Source organism: Mus caroli, unplaced genomic scaffold (genome assembly GCF_978045245.1).
Source record: "Mus caroli unplaced genomic scaffold, Mus_caroli_1 scaffold_8, whole genome shotgun sequence".
Taxonomy (NCBI): domain Eukaryota; kingdom Metazoa; phylum Chordata; class Mammalia; order Rodentia; family Muridae; genus Mus; species Mus caroli.
In genome coordinates, this window is record NW_028227263.1 from 58,249,436 (window position 1) to 58,267,167 (window position 17,732).

A 17,732-nucleotide genomic window follows, 5' to 3' on the forward strand; every position below is an offset into this window, starting at 1 on the left:
TATCTGTATTATCTCGACCTCACAATAACCTCAAGCGATAAGGAGAATAGTTCTCTAATGTGGTACTGGTGTTCCTACGAAGAGTGAGAACGGGCAGCGTTTCACAGTTGACACTTGTTGGTTGTTGTTTAATTTTAATACAATGGATGCTCTAAAAATACTGCAGTTAAGTTGACTCAAGAGAGCTTTACAATGTGGCCCATGACTATTTCTAACTCTGCCATTCTTTGCCAAGGGCTTATTACTGCAGAGCAGAGGTAAAGGATACCTAAGACCTTTGAGGCTTGGAATATCCAGATAGAAGCCAGTTCTGCTGCTTTGTGCTTGTATGATCCTTGGTCAGTGTCTTCCATCAGTACATTCATTGATAAAATGGGGTTGATTGCAGTACATTCCATTCCACAGACTGCTTATGTGTCGTCCTTCAGGTAACCTCTATGAATATTCTTCCCATAAAGACATAGGCATTGTGAAAATAAGATTTTCATTGATTTACTATTTGAGAGCTTTCTGGCAGCAGGAAGCAGTTGATTATTGAATGAGTGAATAAGAAAAGAATAAATACATAAAGAAGAAGTCTTACTAAGAATGATTTCAATGTTGACTTACAGAAAATTCAGCAAAGGTACAGAATTAAAAATTAATAGTAGCACAACAATACCAAGTCATCCAAGTGCCAAGAAGTACACAGTATGCATGTGTGTGTGTGTGTGTGTGCGCACACGCACACATGTACATGTGTCTTCTGAAATGCCCATTCTCCTCTCCAAGCCTGTTTATGATGTAAATTCAGATTCACCTAGAAGTCCCAAATACCCACATAGAACTTCCAACCTGTACAATCTTACATCTGTGCTTCTATATACAATTAGCAAAGTCTGATAAATAATTGTTATTGCAGACACATTCATTTATGTACCTTGGAGTATTTTAAAAATCTGCAAGTTGGTTATTGTACCTCACATCCTTTAAGTATAGTAAAACCATCATTTGAGATTACTTCTGATGTATTAAACTCATGGAATCATTTTCTCCTTTAAAACTATATTTTGTATTATTCTGTAGCTAGAGAAATCTGAGTTTTCTTTTGTTAACCTGGAGTCACCCCATGAGAAGCAGGACAGGGTGATATAGAGCAGACATGTACAATGAGGTCCAAAGAGGTCAAAGTGCGGCATTGATTAGGTTAGGTCAAAGGTCAAGAGCTAGAAACCTTAAGCTGAATGACCTCCTCAGGGTTAATTCATTACTTCCTTTATTGGAAAGTTCTCAGGGACTCTTCCAGCTATAGTGAACTCACACATTTTTGTGAGGATTAAAAGACAGAAATCCTGGCCACATTATCCAGCAATAAATGTAGTCAATTTTTTTTTCTCCCAAAGAATTTTTTCATTTATGTAAACAGTGGTCTCTGAAGATTGGCTTGCACAGATGAGACACTTTAAGTTTCCATTCACTTTTGCCAATTCCTACTGCAAAGAAAAGGAGGGACAGCTACAATTGGAAGACCCCACAACATGTAGCTCTTAAGTTCAGAGAACTGCTGTCCCAGGCACTCTTCTGCTTCTTCAAAGTTCACATTAAATTGTCACATATTCTCCAAAGTCCTTAACCTCATTCCAACCACTACCATCACTACCATGGTTTCATCAACTCTCCTATAACTGCCTGGTAATATTGACCAGCTAGGTATATGCTACAACTTAAGCTATTTATCCTATAACTTTTTACTGTTTTTTGATACTGTAGCCTGTAGTTTTATGCTGTATCCACCTTTACCATGGGAGGCAACCATGCTACCAGGCTCCACGCAGCTTCCCTTGAATCCCTGGAAAGGCACACCCTTAATAATATTTTTTAGACAAAAAACTCCTCCTTTTCTTCCTTTCATCTGCTTTTTTTTCCTGGGCCTCAGAAGTCCAACCTGTACCTTCTGCCCAGCAATTGCCCCCCCCCCCAAGCTTTCTTTACTGATAGATCAAGAACCAATCTAGGAGAATAAGGAACAAGAACCTGTTCAAGGAGAACAGGACCTTAGCATCAGACCTGCCCCCTACATGATACTTTATAGATTTTTTTTAATTACTGTCCTTCCATTGCTTCTCTGTTTATACTGTACAGCAAATATGTGAATGCTTATTTCATCGAGTACACTAGTCAGGAGACACCAACAGTTTCACTTTTTAAATTCAAATTCTGTTGCTTATCACTCATGAAGCTTTGAATAAGCTACAGCTAGACAGCCTGTGTTTTTAACTGAAATGGGCAAGATATTTATGACTGATCATACTTTCCTTGATTGATAATAGTGAAGTTTAAAGAGTTTTAAAAGTTTAAAAATGCACCCCAAAAGTAACAACATAACCATGTACAAACATTTGTAAAGGCAAGAGAAAAGTAGCAGAGACATCATCTGTTGTTCTGAAGGCATTTATGTAACAAGGTTGTTTAACACTTTTTTTTATGCTTTCAGACAACTGACTCTTGGTTTCAAATTATTAATTGAGCTGTTTCTTTATTTCACAGACTGGTAGCAGTGCACACCCAAGTCTCTAGAGGCAAATGTAGGCAGTAAGACATCAACAGTACTTTCAGAAACAAGGTTATCATGACATTTTTCATTATTAATTGTATCTTTTGGAAATGACTTATTACAATATACACTGTTCATTTAATCACTGAATGTCTCATATATGTCTCATATGTGTTATAATATTACTATAGTGCTGCATCCATGTGGTTTCAAAAGCTGTCTACATAAATCATAAAACAAATAAAGATCTGGACATCTAAGTCTCCTTCCCAGAGTAGTACTTCAGAGATGTTTGAGGTCTGAATGATAAACACATGGACATTTGTGGCATCTGAGTAACACTCAAATCTAGGAAAGGGTCACTGAACTTTTTGCTTCTCCACAACCCTTCAGTCTCAATAGCAACATCAATGCAAATTAAAGCACTATATCTGCTGCTATGCTTCTAGTGTCAGGAAAGTGTTAAGAAACAACCAAGCTAATTTGACCAAATCCACATTTGGCTCAATACTGCCAGACTACCATACATTTCTCAGAGAGAAGCCAACTTCCTTAATCCTGTTCCAAGAATAAGCATGGGCTTTCTGCCTATTAACAAGACTAAACAGTTTATTTAAAAGCTGAATTCTAATCAAATGCAAAGCTGCCAGAAGTTGAAACCAAATGATGATACATTTTAAATAGAAAATATTGACATTTAGATTCAAATACAAGAATGGAAGATATAAAATTTGATTATTATCTATGCTTGAAGACACTTGATTTAAGCTAAAACATACATTCCAAAAATAGCTAAAAACCAAATTACTACCTACCACTCAGCAAAGTGGTCAGCATTCTTGCACTCATTCTCAGTTCCTGGTTCACAAAGTCTCAACTGTGAGGTTGGAAGAAAACCTGAAAATCCACTCAACTGTTAATTAGCTCCAATTAATTCTTATGCTTAGTGGCTGTGGAACATAAACTATTCTCTTCAGGCTACTAAAAACACACACACACACACAAAAACAAAACAAAAAAAAAACAAAACCACACAAAAAAAACCCAACAGACCCAGGAAACTTTACAGACATAAAATTCTCTATTTTCCTCAGGCACTAATAACCCCCAAAGCTAGAACTTTACTACTGTACTACTGAAAGCTTAGGCTTTTTTTTTTTTTTTTTTTTTGGCTTTATAAGTGAAAAAGTTTAAGGTATAATGAACACATACACACACAAAATGAGTCTGATCTCTTTTGTATTAAGTCATTTAACAAATGTTCCAAGGGCCTGCCGTAGCTTCTAAGGGCACAAAGGTAAGAACATTCCAGTAACATTAATAAAAACAATACCACAGTGAGGTATTTTTCCAGCTACTTTCTTAATGAATTATTTATTAACTCTACTTTTTCATGCTAGTTGACACATATTGCACAAAACACAGGTAATACAGTATTTTGTAATACAGAGTCAATAATTCCTCTTCTTACAAAGCAGAGTGGAATACAAACAGGCAATTATGACAAACGACCCTAAGCACCAGTGTATTGGAAGTGCTTCTGGCACACATCTACTATTTTGTACCCACTAATTTGCCCTCATAAACATTTATACACAAAACTACACAGAGGAAAGCAATTAAGGTTAAAATATTTTCCGTAGCAAGCCTCTCTCTCTCTCTCTCTCTCTCTGTGTGTGTGTGTGTGTGTCCCATGTCCAACAGCAGTTTTTGACCTTGAAAAGCAGCTTTAAAATATATAACTCTTTAAGGGCTCTGCAGGCAAGAAACTTTTGATAATATTTTTTAGAACAGAGAACAAAAGGGATATACCGCCATCTCTGGCCAGCGTTTCTAGAACCCAAGAAAAATGATGCATTGTATACTGGTTTGAATGAAAGTACTTCCCCTCCCCAGTAGGTTCATAAAATTAAATACCATTGTCTCCACTTGGTGGAACTCCTAGGGAAGGATTAGGAAGTCTGTCCTTGGAGGAGGCATTGGAAAAAGTGTGTTCTTAGAAGTGGGCTTTTAGGTTTCAGAAGCTACGTGATTCCCAGTTAGCTCTCTCTGCCTAGTGGTTGCGGATGAAGATATGAACTCTAAGCCATCCTTTCACCCCTCCATTATGAACTTTAACCCTCTGAAACTGTAAGCCAAATCACATACTTTCTTTGATAAATTTCCTTAGTCATGGTGTTTTATAACAAGACAAGAAAAGTAGCTGAAACTTTGTAGGCTAGTATTACTTATAAAAAGTCTGCAGAAAGAGAAGTGTATTTTACTCTCCGAGACCTATGAAGTGCTATTTGCATTAGTTATTAAAGATAAGGCGAGAAAAGCAGATGTCTATCCCAGAAGATAAAGACACCAGACCGTTACAAGTACAAGCTGGATGCAACTACAGAGGACAAGGGGAATTATTAATGGACTCTCTCTCACCAGTGAAGTGACAAATGCATCCTAGGTGTTGAAGACTATCAGAACCAGAAGCAGGATAGAAAAATAAAAGAAGATCAGCAAATAAGTAAATCTGACAAGGCATAAAACAGTGATTATGTCTCAGATACACCATCTTCTGAGCTAAGTGAACCACAGGAGAAAAGCAAATTGGATGACATGGACTAGGTACAAATGCCTTTTATGTCTCCCAAGTCAGCTGGAAATCCAGTGAGAAGGAAATGACTCTGCTGCTTATCGGGAACAAACTAGCAGATAGCAATCAGGCTGAACAATAGTGCAATTAAACAGAATCCTTTTCACGAGGGATTTCTTTGGGGTTGATACTGAAGTTTTACTGCCTGATTCCCAGTGTGTGAGACTGCTAAGGGGATAACCAAGTTAATGGTATCGGCTGAGTGCAAGAACTCTGGCTAAAAGCAAGAAGGTGAGTGGACTCAGAGGTAAGGAAACATAAAGTGGAAAGGGCCTTTCCTAAGACTTCAGTAACAGTCAATGCAATATACATTCTACCACCCCACTGAACTAATATTCACGGTGCCTCTGTGCTGGAATGTACCAAAAAAAAAAAAAAAAAATACCCAAATGTGGTTCTAGAAACCATCTACTTTGTTGCTCTGACTTTTCTTTACTTCTTAGCCCCAATGAAGTCCTTAGGTTTGAAAGATTAGGATGATCATTTTATAGTCAGAAACTGTAGGAGCTTCAGCTTTATGGGAGACTAACCATATAGATAACTGTAAAATGTGACTAGTTTCACCAGCTTTATAGGGTTTTCAGATTCATAGTATGTCAAAGCTAGCACCTAATTTAAAAACCAAAATGAAGAAACAGAAGAGGAAAAGAGAACAGAAAAAAGAAAAAAGAATAGAAAACAAAAAGTATTAACCAGACCGTTTTTTCTGTCTGGGAGCACTGCAGATTCACTGTCTGCAAGATAACATCTTTTAGTATATGGCTAAGAAAGCATCTTCCTTCTCTGTGGCATCCACAGGACCATCTCCCTTCTAGTAATTAATATGTCTCCAGCTCATGCCATCTCAAAGCCGTCTACCTTTGGGAGTATCTCAAAGTAATTTTAAAAAGTGAAGGCACGCAGGAAGAAACAAATTAACTGTGAGTAAAATTTTCAATGTGACAAAACACAGAAAAAAAGAATAGGTCACAAAATCAAAAATCCAAATTCTGTCCAGTTTGGAGAAATTATTTCAGCACAACAGTATTCAAATAGGAAAAGAAAAAACAAAAACCAAAAAACAAAACAAAAGGAAAAAAAAAACACATGATGTGTTATAAATTGTCCCCTTATGAAAACACTAAATGCTGAGACCCCCCCTGAGGCTTCATCTCTTCCACAATGTTTTTCCTTTATTCTTTGCAGTTTCTGGTGGTTCACATTCCACAGTGGTGATTACTGTTTTCCAAGAAATCCTTCAGGAGGGCAGTTGCCTTGGTAGGTCACCAGGACTCCTCTGCATTTTACATGCAAACAGATTCCAGAAGGGATTGTAGCTGCCATGGCCTCTGCTAGCTGCTAGAGGTAGATCCAACTGTTTGTCTCTTAAGCCAAAGTCTGCTCTTGGCTGTGGTTTTAAAAGAGCCTCTCAACAGACGATCTATTTAATAACTACAAAACAAAAACTAGGGTTACAAGAAACAAAGATCATACCACCTTTTAACACTTTATCATAGTAGCCTTTGTTAATTTAAAAAAAAAGCAATACCAGCACTAATAAATTAGGTGTTGGTAGTTTTAAATTACTAAAGACATTCGCATAAAATTGCTACTGAGTTCAATGCTTTAAAAAGAGAATTACGCATCCAGGCAACATGCTTGCAAAGCACATGCATCTGAAAGTGACTGCCTCTCTACAAAACTATTGTGATTTTAAAGTATACTGAAGCAACAAGCTAAATTCTAGCATCTTAGACCCCTACTACCTGTCTCATACACATTTAAATGTGGTCCTCATGAAGCTTAGATGTTTGCCTAAGTACTAGGGTATATACCTCAGATATGAAACAGACTAAGGTTAACTTTTCTACTGGTAGATGTCTCTCCAGAAAAGTAGAAGGAAGGTTGAAAGATTTAGGGCAGAATTCCATAAATTGTATTGAGAAACTAATGATCCACTTTGGGGAGGTTTCCCATTCAATCTTCCTCCTAAAGTAGCACCCATGCAACAAATTAAAAGTTCTGTGCAGTTCTGAACTTCAGGAAACAAACATATTCTCTACTTATTCAGTTCCCTGAAGAACAGAGACACAGCTCATTTATGTCAATTATGCTCACTCACACTGAGCTGATTTTAGAGGCTTCCTGACTGTCTAAATTTTAAGATCCAGTGATTGAGCAGCCCCGGGACAGCTCCTTTCTGCTCTTATGGATGCTGCAGACCTATTACAAAGTCCAGTACAAAGCCTGAAATGTGGCTATAGAGTGATGATGGTGTTTCAAGACCTGTTCTCACTTCTCGTTTGTATCATCAGACTTTCAGGGATTAGTAACCAAGAAAAAGAAGGGCAAGGAGAACCAATATTGTTTTAAAACCTGATGAAGTTTAAGATATCCCATAGATTCTATTTGCTCTTCATCCGTTATTCCTACCAAATTTTATGTGAGTAGTAATTTCCATATTTATTCTGAAAATATGGAATGAATGAGCCAAAGGGATCATTCTTTTCCCAGTCAACATTCTATGCTTTTAGAAGAAGCCATGATAAAGAAGATGAATGACAATTTGGTGATAAGTGACTAGCATGCCAATTCATTTTGAAAGAGCCATATTCTCTCTAAAAGATACGTTTGAAAAAACTGTGACCTCAGTCTTGCACCTTAGACCCGTAGGTGTGTCTGCTGTCCATGTTAATGTGGTAGTAATGTTGCTTGGATGTATGCGCAGGTACTAGGATATATACTATACATGGTTCTCTCTTGAAATCTTTGGGGAAAAGACTAAGCAAACTAGGAATGCTTAGTAATTTTACAACTGTGAATTGTATGTTAGCCAACCTTTGCCAGGTTGTTCTTCTCCTTTTTGAGTTCATCTCTTCTATGGTTATATTTACGACACTTGGGATTTGATGGTATAAACACATGAGAATGGAACGTTACATAAAACGGCAGAGAAGTTAAAGGAAGCAGAAATGCAAGCTCAAGCAAGATGCATAGGAAATTAACAATCTATGCATTTTCCCTTTCTTTGAAGAATAAATAGGCACTGATTTGCGTATGACGACAGGGCAGGAGAAAGCTGGCTTAACAATGAAGATAAAAGATATTTCACTTGTGCTCACCCAGTTTGTTCCTCAGATGTGGCAAATCATACATTCCTACAGTTCCCAGCTGCATGAACAACTGACTGATAAAATCAGTGACATCCTATAAGAGTTTACAGTGGTAAACTGAGTCATAACAAAATATCAATAAGATCAATAAGAAAACACAAATGAGGCATAAATCAAGATGCTTTTGATACCAAAAGTCTTAAAAAGAAACTTCAAGTTTTAAAACATAAATCTCATGTCTAATATACAGAGTATATATTTTTTTAAAAGCACATCTACTGCAAAAACAATTGTTCTAAAATTGTGTTATTTTAAAAATAATCTCAGGAGGAATAGTGAAAAAAAATGAGTGCACAGCTCTTATACCCTTTATTGTGGAAACACAATTGACATTTCTGGTTGTGGTGAATAGTTTGAAACTTTCAAATTGCTGGCACACAAGTTATGGAATTAAAAACCAGACACTGTTGGCCAAGTTCTAAATAATAGCTTGTTTTATAAACCCAATGGTGGTGGTCTCTTTATTATTGTTGTTAGTCTATAATTCAATTAAGACCGAAGAGCCCAAAAAGAAGCTCAATAATCATAAAATTCAGCTTGACTATCACCAAATGAAATGCAAAGCCATAACAAGGGTTGAGTGAGATAGCTGAAAGCAAGGGTGATTACTGCCAAATCTGATGGCCTGAGTTTAACCCCCAGAACCCACACTGTGGAGGGAATAAACCATGGGTCCCTTCTATAGGCTGCCTTCTGAGTACACTGAAGCTGTGGCTCACAAATAACTCCCCAACCCCCACCACTATCCACAACTCCCACAAATAAAGAATTATAATGCAAACATTTAACTAAAATTAGTCTATTTTCCTCTCTATTTTTTTCACCCTTTGAAAATCTGTCTTCAAGGCAAGATGAGGTTTTTTTCTACCCTTCTCTTCTTCACTGCCTCAGAGGAGATAAATTGAGAAAAAGTCAGGGATTCGTAACTTGTTCTCCTTGAAGACACTGTTTGAGGCTTACTTTGTTTATATGACTTCCTCTGGACCGTTTGGCTGAGGTGGAACTTTATATAGCTTTTCATAAAAGTTAATGAAGGCACATAAAGGCACAAGGAAAAAGAAAGTGGTCACTTACCACTGATCACATAAAGTTAGAGGCATCATCTCAGCTCTTTATATTCTACTGGGTTTTGTTGCCTTTTTTTTTTAAATAAGTAGCCAGCTGCTTTTTAATATGCAGATGCTTCAAAGAGGTGTAAATGTGCCACAGGGACAAGGAGATCCAAATGATTCCTATCATTATAATCCAACAGTGTAGGACATGCCTGCAGAGAGTACCTTTATTCTCCACTGCCCTATGGTTTCAAAGAATATTTTCAAGAAGTTTCCATTTTGTCACAAGTCTAATTACTCTCTTCTCTTTTATAGGAGGCTGTAAAGGCTTAGGTCTCTGCCTAGATGGCAATACAGGTCAGAGATTGCTTTAATGAATTAACGAAAAGAGAACCTTTAAAAATAGATAGTCACTGGATTTCTGTTCAACAGGAACTATGCAAGCTTGAAGGCATACGCAAATCCACAGACTAGCCCTATTTCAACCTACCATATTTTAACTAATTAAAAGCCAAGTTTTTGTCTTCATTGTGTTTTGTTTTGAATGTTTAGGAATCTTAATGTCTTGAAACACATTAATCTTTCAGCTAATGCCTGAATAAGATGTAAATAAAGCAAGATGCCAGCAAAGAGACTGACATTAGTCACCCCCAAGTCAAGCCTGGATGTAGAGAATGAAGGGAAGGCCATGTCTGCTGTTGTGCTATAGGATACAAAAGGAACACGTGATGAGCATTCAACATAATCACCACCTACTCCAGAGACTCGGGCAGGATGACTACTAGGCATCCGAGAAAATACATCTCACAAATCAAATGGGAAGCAGATGGTCTTAGGTGTGTTACTGAAAGGAGGTGTAAATCCAACTGTTTTCTAAAATAATAACGGACAGAACTAAAATGGTGGGTGTACACAGTAAAACTTCATTAGATATTTATGCAATAGTTGGGGTCAGTAAATTTAGTTTACATATGACCTTTAATATTGATGCTATTTATCTATTTTAAGCCAGGTCTGTTGGTCACACATATAACCCCAGTACTTAAAAGACTGAAACAGGATTTCAAGTTCAAGGTTAGCCTGGTACACATGTCAAGACCCTGTCTTAAAAATACAAAAGAAATGAGGGCCTAAGTTTTAAATGTCAGTTGAAAAGATACATTCTATGCCATTAGAAAAAAGTTAATGTGCTTTTTTCAATGAAAAGGTTTATTTTCTATTGAGTCATATATTCCTTGAAATATGGTTTCCCAGAACTGTAGAAAATACCCTAATGCTTGTGGTAAAATCCAACTAGATTTGGGTTAACAAAGTCACCCAAAAATCTTGATTCTCCTTTTATGTAAAGTCATTTCACTTTACATTTTCCATAAAAATGTAAACACTTTCCCCTATTAATACTTCTGTATTTGCCATTAAAATACATTATTTATTTGTTTTTGTTTGCTTATTTATTTGTTGTTGTATAATAAAAGAGGAATGTGTGTAATGCTACATGTGTCAAGGTCAGAGGACAACTTTGTGGATCTCCATGGCTTTTAGGATCTAACTCAGGTCACCAGGTCTGCAGACAGTTTTGCAAACTGCTCATCTGGGACTACCTGATTACATTAAAACATGTTTCAGAAACAAAAAATCTTTTACATACATTGTCTGTTGTGTTATCTTTATCACCAGTCAAATAAAACACATTGCTTGGTTTTTCAGCAGTAAGACAAAGCATGGTTTTCTAGAACCAAATCATTCTGGAAAATGGCTCTGTGTGTGTGTGTGTGTGTGTGTGTGTGTGTGTTGAGTAAAAACCATCTTCCTACTTAGTGGTAGAATAATCATTTGTCTAACAGCATCCAGAAAGGTATAAGACATCTGCCTAATCATTTAGTAGTCATTTACATATACTTTGTCTTTCCTGTAAACTTGAAAACACATTTACCTGTTTTTGGCTTTAAAATCAGTTCTTTTGACCTAATGTGATTAATAGCCTCCTGTTCTGGCAAAATACTCAACTGATTTGAAAAGAAAAGTACTGTGTGCTCCAATCCCTCATTCCACTGTCAGATACTCCCCAGATCCCTGATGATAAATACCGTGCGGAATTGCCATAGCCTTATTTCTGATTGTTATGCCTCTGATAATTAATAGTTAATTTATTTGTTTTCTGGCCAGTATTTTACAGTCTAGATAAATGGGAAGTTTTGTTTTTTAAAGACGTATATAAATTAATAATTCATCTATTTTTATCCCATTCCCAACTTCTTAATGATTTGTTCAACTATTTCCAAACTGAGTTCAAGTTCATCCATTCCATTCATTCTTTTTTTTTTAATTTTTATATTTTTATTGTTTATTTTTTTAGAAAATACCAACTATTTCTTAGTGTGTCAATAAAAAATAGAGGAAGAAGAAAACCAAACAATTAATTATGGCCCATCTCAGGGTTCATAATATAAACTAAGTATCTCTTTTTTTTTTTGCCCATGATTGTCAAGTCTACAAATTTGATCTGAAGGCAAAAAAAGGAATGTGGCTGTACAAGAGGTCTAAAAACCCTCGCCCTGAACATGAGCTGAACACAGACAACAACAATGAATGTGTTGGAGTGGTCTAGGGAAAGGCTCTGTGGCTTCAACTCTATACAAATAACTACAAGCAACTAAGGAATTCTGAGACTGGGAGAAAGTCTTCCTCAGTGAAGGGCACACCAATTGGTTATTCAAAACCAAATGGTCAAGCCTCAAACCATACACATATAGACTGAGGAAATTATACACATACTTATGAACATGTGTGTGTGTGTGTGTGCGTATATATTAAGAAATAAAAATTAGAGGCCATGACTTTGAAAAGGAGAAAGGAAGGGTATATAGGCAGGTTTGAGGGGAGAAAAGAGAAAGGGGGAAATTGTGTATCTCTAAAGCATACAAACAAAAAACAACATAGTCCCATTCAAATACACACTGAGAACTAAATTCAGATTTAATACACCTACCACATCCATCATGTAACTGAAACGAGATTCAGATACTGTTAGGATGGATTTAGTACAGTGCTTAATGTTGATAGTAAAAATAATTAACAGCGGGGCAGTAGTGGTGCCCGCCTTTAATCCCAGCACTTGGGAGGCAGAGGCAGGTGGATTTCTGAGTTCAAGGACAGTTTGGTCTACAGAGTGAGTTCAAGGACAGCCAGGGCTATAGAGAGAAACCCTGTCTCAACACCCCTCCCCAAATAAATAAATAAATAAAATTAACAACTAGTCACACTTGTCCTTGAACTACTCAAATGGGCTCCTAACTAACAATGCATAGACTGATTCTTACTAGCTAGCTGGCTACTAGGTAGGAATTGTGCCACCCTCTCAATCCCTTGTTTTATTTATTTATTTAGTTAGTTAGTTTTAAAGAGAGGTCTGTATTAAAATATCTCTCTGGAAAGTTATTCTAAGAAATATGTTTGGCTCAGAATCCTACATCCTGGTGATGATAAATCAAGTCATGAGAAATCACACTTAGAGGTCAGGCTGTCTGTTAACATTTTTAACAGATATATCACCTAGTTTCCCCGGAAGTGTCTATAATCGGGTCTATTCTTACCAGATGCACCAGACTATGAAAAACTCTCTCTATATATTCTATGTATAATGAGAAACAGCTGCTTCAGATTCCATTTACTTAAAGCATTTAATAATAAACCTATAGGAAAAGTTTCAGCTTCTCCATAAGATGAACACTTGGGAGACACGGAATCTAGGCAGTCCCACCCATTTTAACCCAGAGAGTTGCTTATAGCTTGGAGCACGGTGCTTGAATACAGGGACAGACAATGGTTCTTTACTCGGCAGAGAAGTAAAATTCCAGCTGTGTAGGCTAGTGGGCCATTTGCTTTAAAAAGCTCAAGAAGCATAATGACTTTTATGAATTCTATTTCCCTCTCTAGCCAAATAAATTATTCACATTAAAATACGCAATACATTTTAATACAGCAATGAGTCCTTAAGGCCAGTACAACATGGTTAGAATAGAATGAACTCTAGAAAATGGAATCTATCATCTCCCTATCCTTCCTATAGGTTCTCTACAATGCCAATGATTAAGGGAACACTTAAAATATAAATACAGAATTATGCATTTTTAAACTTACTCAAAGTTTAATTTTTCAATGTCAAATTTACAATTGTTGACTACTCTTAGAAAAGTGAGTGTCTATTCAGGTTATGTTCTTGGTCTAAAAGGAACACTCCAGAGGTTCCTAATCAGGAGAAATTTTAGGTAAGAAATGACTGGTCACAGAAACTAACCTTGAAAAACGCAAACCATTTGTAGTCATTCAACACAATCTCGAAGCCTTGGTTGTAAATGAGGGTAAAATGCCCAGAATTGCCCAGCTCATCGTAGGCAGTATCCAACTTCTTAAGGTGTACCACTACCTTTTCTTCTGTTGCTTCTAAAGAAAACAAAATATATAACAAATCAAAGTTAACCCAACACCCAGTACCCACCTCCTCAATATTCTATCGTAAGGTACTTTTCAACCTTGCAACCTAACTGGGATTCATAATTTGTGTCATGTAAAAAATAAGTCTCTCGGGGCCGGGCGTGGTGGCGCACGCCTTTAATCCCAGCACTTGGGAGGCAGAGGCAGGTGGATTTCTGAGTTCGAGGCCAGCCTGGTCTACAAAGTGAGTTCCAGGACAGCCAGGGCTATACAGAGAAACCCTGTCTCGAAAAAACCAAAAAAAAAAAAAAAAAAAAAATAAGTCTCTCCTGGACCTAACAGGACAAGTATTAAATTATAAACTCAGCACTGGGGATCTGGAGACAGGCAGATTGTTAGGAGACTAGCTTGAACTACATAATAAATTCTAGGTTCTCTAGGAATACATAGTGAGACTTTGCCAGAAAAGACTTTTTTTTTTCATTTTTTTAATTGGTTATTTTATTTATTTACATTTCTTTTTTTTTTCTTTCTTTTTTTTTTTTTTTTTTGGGTTTTTCGAGACAGGGTTTCTCTGTGTAGCCCTGGCTGTCCTGGAACTCACTCTGTAGACCAGGCTGGCCTTGAACTCAGAAATCCGCCTGCCTCTGCCTCCCGAGTGCTGGGATTAAAGGCATGCGCCACCACGCCCGGCTCTTATTTACATTTCAAATGTTATCCTCCTTCCCTGTTTCCACTCCGGAAACCCCCTATCCTCCCCTCCCTCCCCTTACCTCTTTGAGAGTTCTTCCCCACCCCACCACCCACTCCTGGAGTCTCAATTTTGTTCCCTCTGTATAGTGATGAAGAAGCGCTCCTAGCAAGTCTGTGAAGAACATTGTGGTGTCAGTTAGCACATTGGCAGAGAGATCACAGTGCAACCAAACACTTAAAATATCTCCCCAGCTAGGTGTGTTAATCCAGAGTCAGAAGTAGGTGAGTTTAAATCAAGCCTGGTCTACATACTGTTACCTCCAATCCAGGGCTATATAGCAAGGCACTGTCTCAGAGAGAGAAGGGGGACCTGGGAGAGGGAGACAGAATATTTTCTTCTTGTAAAAAATGGGGAGGGGACTGTTCAAAATTAGAGAAATGGGGGCAAGCTAAAAAGAAAAAGAAAAAAACTGATCAAAAAAAAAAAAAAAAAGACTACATAAAAACACTGACTTAAGCGCTTTTAATCCCAGCACTTGGGAGGCAGAGGCAGGCGGATTTCTGAGTTCGAGGCCAGCCTGGTCTACAAAGTGAGTTCCAGGACAGCCAGGGCTACACAGAGAAACCCTGTCTCAAAAAAAAAAGCCGGGGGTCGGGGGGGGAGGGGGGGTGGTGGCGGACGGGACGGAAACACTGACGTAAATGTTACCTCTCTCCTCAAAGATATAGAAATAATTTGAGTTGATAGGTACTAATGTTTAACTTTCATAATAGCAGGGTCTTTTTTGGTTTGGTTTTTCGAGACAGAGTTTCTCTGTATAGCCCTGTCTGTCCTGGAACTCTCTCTGTAGACCATGGTGGCCTCGAACTCAGAAATCCACCTGCCTCTGCCTCCCAAGTGCTGGGATTAAAAGTGTGTGCCACCACTGCTCTGCTTCTGTGTGTCTTTAACTGTTGTGTTAGAGTTAAAAGTAGATTTATAGGCAGAGGCTATTCAGCTGTGTCCATCTTAAAGAGTTTTACACATTAGTCTATTTCTCTCTCTCTTTCTTTCTTTCAGATTAACAAGCTAGATAGAGACTGTTGGATTTCAGCAAGCCCCCCCCCCCCCCAGGGGTGCTGAAGTGCATATTTTACACATCAAGGCAGGCCTGACCTTCAGGTTCTTCCAGCATCCCTATGTCCCTACCTGGTGTACCAAATCTTGAACTTTCCAGCCTAAGGGCTGGGCTGCCCTTCCACCAGAGGCTCTTCCCTTTATAATCCAGACATTTTGGTCTCTTGTCCTTTATTTTTGGTTTTTTTTTTTTTTGTTTTGTTTTTTTTTTTTTTTGTTTTTTCGAGACAGGGTTTCTCTGAGTAGCCCTGGCTGTCCTGGAACTCACTTTGTAGACCAGGCTTGTCTCGAACTCAGAAATCCGCCTGACTCTGCCTCCCAAGTGCTGGGATTAAAGGAGTGCGCCACCACTGCCCCACCTCCTGTCCTTTCTATCTTCAGACCTTCTCTCCCTGGGAACTTTCAATCTCTTCCCCTTCTCCTCTGTCTCCCTTCCCAAGGCTGTTTCCCTGACCAGTGATCTTGCCTCCCCTGCCAAGAGCAGTTTCCCAATAAACCTGAGATATAGATAGATAGATAGATAGATAGATAGATAGATAGATAGATAGACAGACAGATAGGTAGATAGATCCCAGATCTGGCTTGAATTAGCTCATTTTACCGGTGAAGGAATAACTTATCAGAGACTTCATATGATAAGGCGATGCAAACCTTTTCTCTCCCTTCTGCCTCATCTCCATGATCAAATTTAGAAAAGAAACAATTGTAGACACCGCCCAGGATTAAGCTAAACCCAGTCACCTGGAATTTAGTAAATGACTCCTTGTTGGAGGCGGGGGGGAGGTGGGATATATGACAGCATTTATTCTACTCACAAGAAAACTCTAGTTCAGAGTTGAGTTTCTCTGTGCAACTCAGACTGACTGGGGAGACCAGACGTGTCACTCTTCTTATCTGTACTACTGTTTTTCTATATCCGAGGCACGTGGAATGCCCCAGTCTTCACTTACTATGTACTCACTGAGGGCCAAGAGTAGGCATTCCGTTTGCTTCCGTCATTTCCAAAGACTACTGGGTAAAGTGTGACAAAAGTTACAGGAAAAAGCTTTTGTATATCTCTCGCAATTCCTTAAACAGGGCGTCCAGAAATGTCAAGGGAAGTAGCAGATAAAACAGTTCCAGTTTGAAGGTGGTCTCTTCCCACTACCTCACGGGGAAAGAAGGAGCGCCCACATTAGAAAGAAAAAAAAAAAAAAAAAAAAAAAGAGGCTAACTCCTAGAGTCTGAGCTCAGCAGCCCAGACTCTGAATTTTAAAACCAAGAACCTGTCAGACCTGAGTGAATGATCAAGAAAGCAGTTCTCCACTCGCTTCTAAGAAATCAAAGCAAATAAAACAAGTAAAAAACCAGGGGTAAGTTTCCTTGAACATATGAGTTGTGAGATAATCAGGAAAGTAAGTGTAAAGTTAGAAGTTCTCAGCAGCTCGAATTCAACTTAGCGGCCCTGGCTCTGATCCCCCAAGGGACCGGTCGTCAGCTCTTAAGTCTCCAGTCACCCAGAAACGCCGGCCCCAAGGCAAGGACTCAGGGACAGAAAAGGACAACTCGGGACCCTGGGAAGCCGCTTACCCATCACCGAGCAGTTAATGTCGCTTCGGGAACTTCTAGGGCCCACCTGGAACACCCAGGTGCCCAGCAGATCAGGGTAGGTGCAGTTGGCAGGAGTGTCGGAGCGCACGGTGCAGACTCCCAAAAGCACCAGCAGCAGGACGGCGCGCAAGGAGTGGGTCCAGGGACCCATGCTGACGGCGCCCGGGGAGCAGATGGCAGAGAAAGCAAGTACTGGAACACCACTCGATGGGAGTCAGGCGACCCTAGTGGCTCCCGCCTTAAAATACCCAAGAGCCCGGAAACCCAGGGTCCGCGGGGCGGGGTTACAGGGTGGTGAGAACAGAATGAGGTGGGGGAGGAGTGACTGTGAGGACGGGGGCGTGGAGTGACTGAGTTGTGCGGAGGGACAGGGTGTGACTAGGTGAGGCAGCACGAGGTGGCCTGAGGAAGTTAGTGACAGTGTAGGGTGGGGGCAGGCACCACTAGGAGGAAGAAGGAAAGTGGCCTTTGGGGACCTCTGCCTTTCAAGGAACGCTAAAGCTGAGAACTCTGTTGCGGTGTTTTG

At 38.9% G+C, this 17,732-nt stretch overlaps 1 protein-coding gene across 1 annotated transcript in view; it reads right to left on the reverse strand.

The window, feature by feature from the left end:
- Positions 1-17,480, reverse strand: part of Ctsc (cathepsin C) — a 32,937-nt gene extending 15,457 nt beyond the window's left edge. Inside the window, exons 1-2 of the mRNA XM_021168580.3 lie at positions 17,186-17,480; positions 13,670-13,815 (exon numbers count right to left, since the gene is read on the reverse strand). Coding sequence (XP_021024239.1) covers positions 13,670-13,815; positions 17,186-17,357 — 318 coding nt within the window. The 5' untranslated portion in view covers positions 17,358-17,480. The remainder of the gene's footprint in view (positions 1-13,669; positions 13,816-17,185) is intronic.
- Between the last annotated feature and the right edge of the window lie 252 nt (positions 17,481-17,732).